This window comes from Physcomitrium patens, chromosome 6 (genome assembly GCF_059467195.1).
Source record: "Physcomitrium patens ecotype Gransden chromosome 6, ASM5946719v1, whole genome shotgun sequence".
Classification (NCBI taxonomy): domain Eukaryota; kingdom Viridiplantae; phylum Streptophyta; class Bryopsida; order Funariales; family Funariaceae; genus Physcomitrium; species Physcomitrium patens.
In genome coordinates, this window is record NC_143415.1 from 1,453,447 (window position 1) to 1,460,000 (window position 6,554).

At 47.0% G+C, this 6,554-nt stretch overlaps 1 protein-coding gene across 2 annotated transcripts; it reads right to left on the reverse strand.

Annotated features, from left to right (window-relative positions):
- Positions 1–2,201: 2,201 nt before the first annotated feature.
- Positions 2,202–6,007, reverse strand: LOC112283222 (glyceraldehyde-3-phosphate dehydrogenase, cytosolic). 2 transcript variants are annotated; one of them, XM_024521678.3, is made up of 13 exons: positions 5,700–6,007; positions 5,545–5,609; positions 5,100–5,222; positions 4,761–4,855; positions 4,546–4,607; positions 4,302–4,441; positions 4,046–4,158; positions 3,617–3,924; positions 3,405–3,502; positions 3,131–3,273; positions 2,905–2,988; positions 2,730–2,819; positions 2,202–2,615 (listed from the first exon to the last, which is right to left on the reverse strand). In XM_024521678.3, exons 3-13 carry the CDS (start codon positions 5,199–5,201, stop codon positions 2,558–2,560), a joined length of 1,293 nt encoding a protein of 430 aa, XP_024377446.1. In that variant the 5' UTR covers positions 5,202–5,222; positions 5,545–5,609; positions 5,700–6,007; the 3' UTR covers positions 2,202–2,557. The 2 variants fall into 2 exon arrangements, with proteins under 2 accessions (XP_024377446.1, XP_024377444.1); XM_024521676.3 differs by lacking the exon at positions 5,700–6,007 and having other exon boundaries at positions 5,545–5,616.
- Positions 6,008–6,554: the final 547 nt, after the last annotated feature.

Sequence of the window (6,554 nt, forward strand, 5' to 3'; positions counted from 1 at the left end):
TTAATCCTCGAAATTACGAAGTACAACAACAAGAGGGTGATCGGATATATTGATTGCTACTCAATCAGATGTACGCCGTAATCTGGAATAATGAGTATTAATCGGACCAAAATGTATGTGTTGAGACCATGCTCCACGACGTGCATGGAACTGAGCATGCTATGTTGTGAGGTTGTGAGGGCATGCAGGAAGGAGTCGATGGGTGAAACTCGAATTTCACCAAGCCTTCCCTCCACAGCCACGACTCAGTGGGAGGCCAAGGAGGTGAAGAGGGTAGGGAGGGGGGGACTTTTCTGTGCCCATGCTACTTGATGGCTTCTCTGAGCTTTTCGACCAGCAGTGCGTTATCCTCTTCCAGCCTTCCAGCTACGGTTTGTATCCGCTCGATGATGTCCTTCGCCTGGTGATCCAGTTGCTGCAATTCCACCTCGTTCTGGCCCTGGTCGGCTGTGTACTTGTCCACCAGGGATCGCAGGTGGCCTTGCAGGTTGTGGTATGCTGTCGTGGAGGCACTCAACCTCTCTCTCGAAGATTCAAGCTCTCGGCGTATGGTATCGTTCTCACATCGCAAATTGCGCACCTCTTTTTTTAACTGGGCCATTTCTAAGTTCGCCGTTGCACCCATCGATCTGGGCTCTTCCTTCAACTCTTTCTTCGGCATCGATTGTACTGGAACTTCCGACTCGTCGTCCTCTTCCATCATGTCTTGCTCAACTTATAGATGCAAAGTATCCCTCCCTCCAAACTGCCGTGTTCTAAAATTACTCTGGCCTCTGGTAAACTCAAGCCTCAAGCGACTCGTGATTTCACAACATTGGCATGTGGTTTATGAGACACTACGCACTTTTTAACTTGGTCACCCTTTCAGCAACTTCAATTGCAAAGCTGAAAGAATTGCGTCTCGAAAAAATGCATTTGTGTCGCTTGAAACAACATTCGACATGAAACCTTTACACCGCTCTTCTACGATATGTACTGTGTGTAGAACTTGATTGTGCCAGGATTGATCTCCTCGGGCCAGCCCCTCAGAAGCTTCACTCCAAACTCCGGGAATCCTTGCTTCGAGGTTACGAACCAATCAATATGGTCATCCTGAAGACCAGCAAACGTCTCACCTCCGTCCTGAAGTAGATTCGAGTTTATAGGTACGAATAGCCCAATACTCAGGGCGGTGAGGAACAGAGCTGATATGAGGGGGTGTCAACCTTTCACATTCTGAAACAGAGCAGGTACACTTTCAAGTGACTTGTTGAGTATTTCACCACCCCAAAAAAATTATGTCCAATTTCGAACAACCTACAAGCCTATCGACAAAGAGATGAAATAAGATCACGACACACATCAACTGTGTAAACAGCGAGACTGCCAACTGAGGATACACCCAAGAAATAAATTTACATTTCTAAGTTTCATCCGATGTGGTACAATACCGTATGAAAGAAAACAGTACAGTTTAGAACTTTCCACAATGATCATTCCTTAGCACTACTATCATTCATTAGTTGTGTGTCAAAATTCTTCACGACTGGCTCGAATCATACGACCGAGACTACACAGATAACCCCTAATATGCCTAAGTGATTCATCTTATGAAACAAAGCACATGACTGCAGATGGTAGAAAGTGATTCCCACACAAGGGGTTCGACTCGACCTCAACCAAAATTTAACAATCTTCCTAAAGAATCTTCCTAAACCTGGGATGTAAGAGGCAAAACAGTGCTACGCCTTCCTTCAAGAAAGACTCATCTTCAGACTGACCTAGATAGGCTACACTTTCATCACTTAAGCTTCAGAATATCTCTTGGGCTCCAGTTCATCACACTCGGCGAAGCGCCCCACTAAAGGAACGAACATGAGACAGGAAGGAATTTAGCCAAATCGAACAAGTGAGCGGAGAATACGAGCTTGGCAGTTTGTGAGCATCCGAAACTGAATTCTTAGGATGGGCAAGACTCTTCTTCTAATCCACTTTCGATTGCCGAGTAAATCGAGACCAACTCTTTTAAAGTTAAATTAGAACAACCTGTTTCACACTGACAACTAAAGTCGATACCCACGGCACTAGCATAACACCCTCTTTGACATTAACATAACTAACTGCTTGCACGGCAGTACGTAGTGTCGACAGTACACTAAATAGTTCCAACTGCTATTCAGTGATTCACAAAATGGACAAAGGGAATTCACCGCAGGCAGAAATTATTTTTGTGAAAATGGTGCATCTTCATTACTAATTGGAAGCCAGTGACTGCCCGTACAGGTGAAAGGCACAGTCTGTGATGAGTCCGTAGCCTGTATCCATAATGAAGACTCGCCTCTTTAAAATTTGTAGCACGTTTACATACCAACGTACGTATCCTTAATATTCCTACCTCAAAAACCATTTTGAGAAGCAGTGATCATCCCTAGCTATTTTTGACCCCACTTCTTTCCTAGTGTTCAAAGATAGGAATCTACCGCAGGCTGATTTCGGTGTGTTCAGTATGAATTTCTGCCCTCTTTGCATAAACGTGTAAAGGCTTCCCATGTTAGCCGCGTGCAGACTGCTTCAATCCCTAGTAGAGGTTGGCTTTTACTCCAGCCATGTGCAAGATCAAGTCCACAACTCGGTTACTGCAAGACATTCACACGATAGTCAGAACGAAACTACCATATATCCTACCGAGTTCCACCACGATGCCCACCAAGATGCACAATCGAAAAAGCCAAACACATAACCCAAATTACCTGTAGCCCCACTCGTTGTCATACCACGACACCAACTTCACGAACTTGTCGCTCAAGGCAATTCCTGCCTTAGCATCGAAGATGCTCGACCTGTATCGACATTACAACACCATTAGTGTCACGACGCTACTAATTCCACAAACAAGTCCGTCCCATCCAAAATCAACAACCTTACCTCGCATCACCAACGAAATCATTGGACACAACATCGTCCTCAGTGTAACCCAAGATGCCGTACATCGGCCCCTCAGAAGCGGCCCTGCAATCATTCGCACAAAACCATACCTCCCAACGTCAGTGGCAGCGACTTGTTACTGGGCACCTCAAACTTGAACAACAGGTAAGCATCACTACACTTGAAAACAGCTGCCACAAAGCAGCACCCCCAGACGATCCCTCACTTGATGGCTGCCTTGATGTCCTCGTATGAGCCGCTCTTTTGGAGACGCACAGTCAGATCCACCACAGACACATTGGGAGTCGGGACACGGAAAGCCATACCGGTGAGCTTCCCATTCAGCTCTGGCAGCACCTTGCCCACGGCCTGTTTGAAAATCCCGAACGAGGAAAGCGACGATCAGGCCAATGTTGAATCAGTGCAGACAATTCCGCTCACATAACTTACAGCAGCCTCATGAGTGCACTCGCCAAGGATTCAACTGTCGTGCACAGTACCTTTGCAGCTCCAGTTGAGCTAGGAATGATGTTCTGTCCAGCACCACGTCCTCCACGCCAGTCCTTACCAGACGGGCCGTCCACAGTCTTCTGGGTGGCTGCACACAGACAACATTCACGTCATCATCCAAATAAGTCCTGCTCATTGTAAAAGCACCCACAAATATGACACCCCAGTCATGCTCCAAGACCTCTGCAGGAACCATCATTACCAGTGGTGGCATGCACAGTGGTCATGAGCCCTTCCTCAATGCCGAAGTTGTCCTGGATCACCTTTGCAAGAGGTGCAAGACAGTTGGTAGTGCAACTGGCGTTGGACACCACGTTCATGCTGTCCTTGTACGACTGCTGGTTCACACCCATCACGAACATGGGCGCATCGCCAGAAGGTGCGGAGATCACCACCTTCTTGGCACCACCCTTGAAGTGAGCAGAGGCTTTGTCAACGGCAGTGAAGACACCGGTAGACTCTACCACGAAGTCGGCTCCAACTGATCCCCATGGGATTTCAGCAGGGTCCCTGCGGACAGGTCGAGAACTTTGTATGAGGACGAATTCATCCAGGGGACATCGCACCAGTTCGCGGAAGCATCAGCCACAACCGAGACCGACCATGTAAGAACACCAAAATATAGGTTTACCTGCATCCGAAGACCTTGATGGTTTGAGAGCCAACTTGCAAAGTATTGTCGTCTACAGCATTCACCTCGGACTTGAGGAGCCCATGGGTAGAGTCGTACTTCAACAAATATGCCTACAGAACAGATTCACCTATCAGTTTACGGTCTCACAAACCCACTGTGATTTGGGATGAAACTGAGAAGTCCGTTATCAATGACACAGGAACGCCAATTTTTTTGATGATCGAGGCGACAGTATTAAGAGGGCTTAGCATACCATGTACTTGGTGTCAATGAAGGGGTCGTTTACGGCAACAACTTCGACATCGTCCCTGGCGAGGATGACACGGAGAACAAGTCTTCCAATCCTCCCACACCCATTGATTCCAATTCGAATCTTCTCTTGGCTTCCCGACTCTGAAAAATAAACAAAGTATGATCGCCGAAACACAGATCCAATAAGATCTTAATTCAAGTACACTATTCATTGTGCATTCTGAAGATCAACTGAAGAGCTTTACTTGTTGTTCTCACGGGAAATTCGGTAGCAGTCGCTCTCACTGTGAAAGACCTGCTAATCGACCTGCATTTCTGGGATCAATATCAGAGTTCGCCCCTCGCGAATCAAGATTAAATCCATGAATTACATGGTAAAAGGGTGTGTACTATTCACATGAGTCCACATCAACTTGATCAAACCTAGTCTGAATTTGTCTTCCAGGAAACGACTCGGCACCTGGAAACGGGAGATGCAGCCACCCTCAAACTCTTGACGGATCCTGCGAAAGAGTCTTCGGCGGAGAAGCTCACATTCTTCTTTTGGGCACATACCTGTCAAAACAAACTCCTTAATCACATAGTTTTGGTATACGCCTCCAGGTTTCTGTCCGAAACTCATTTCAGTGATGTAGCAAAAGAATACATTACTTACATGGACAAATGGAGGATCTTACGGCAAGATGCTTTGACTTCGAAACCGATAAAGGAGAAAATATCACGAGAACTAACACGCAAATAGGATTAACATTGGATCATACTTTACTCAGACAAGACCGAGTGAGTGAAATGGACGCACCCCTGAGGTGGAGACTGAGACGTGTCCCCTGCTAGTGGACGACGCCCTTAGGGAGGAGCTGCCGAGAGCAGCAGAAGATCGGATCATCGCTGTTGCGGCCATCGTAGTCTCTGTTAATCAGCTCTGAGAGTCCAACACCCAGAAAACCACAATCTCAGACGTCGATAAAAACCAATATTATACTTCCACCATGAGATATTCCCCGTTGAGCGAACTCAAACTATAGAGACCAATGTCGCAACATGCACTTGCACGATCTAAAACCACAAGCCCTTAACCCACGCTGAAAAAACCAAGCCGCCTACTTAGCTTAAAGCATTGATGTACACGACAATTCTAAAAATAAAAAAATAATAAAAAAAAACGCAAAGCCACTGGTCGACTGCAAAAAAGAAGAAATGCTGTGAAGCTTGAGAAACCCAGGTCCCATAGATCGAGCACTTACACTGATCAAGCGATCGGTTGGAGGGAAGACCAACACCGCGATCAACAAAAGAGACTAAGAGACGGCTGCGACGGAAAACACAATGGCATCAGTGGAAACCGCAGCAAACTTGAACCCCCTGATGATCGCCAAAGAAAGCATTTGGATGAATGAACCTGCTTCTCCTTCTTCTTCCCTCTCGCCGGCATGGAACCAACCCTCGAGTGGGTTGAAGCGCCAGTCAGCCAGCCAGGGCTTCGTCTTCTTCGTCCGATCTGAGCATCTCTTCCTTCCGACACCCCGCTTGCTTTTCTCCTTCTCTCCAGCCGCCAAGTATAGCTCCACCGTGTACCGGTCTAGGTATGAGCCCCGCTACCACCAACCCAGTCTCGCTTTGCGACCTTGCGTGTGATTGGGAAGGTAGGAGAGGGAGGGAAGAGCGATTGTAGGGTTTGAGGACAATCGGGAATCTTCGGGATGGCAGCGGAAACGGGGGGGTAGATATGACATAAAAAGGGTGTGGAGACAGGCATTACATGTCTGTGCTGTGCGTGGGATAAGTATGAATGGTGACTACACAATGAAGGTGTTTAGTTAATCGACATTCAACAGTTCCTCTCGTTGTCCTGTAGCTCGTGGCTTCGTTACGCCGCATTGGAACCAGAGCTTAGAAGTTGCACTGCATTGGAGTCGGGGTCCGTTTCGAAGAGCCAAAGAGCAATCCCCTCCGGGGGTCATCCTACGTGGCGTGTCACTGAAATACTGAGCTATTTTATTGATTGTGGTCCCTTTGCTATGGTTGGAATGCACGACCTCCGGTGGCGAGAATGTGTCCTTGGCAGGGTCACATGGTTCGGGCTTCTTCATGGTTAACAAATCTGAGAAAATGAAATTAACTGATCCTCAGTTCTGCAATTGATGCTTTTTCTATATTCCAGCGCATTTCCACTGCTGCAATTTCTGATAGGTTGTTTTGCGTGTGATGGAGTAATGGCTCTATGAAGTATCATGAAATCGTTGCATGATTAGGA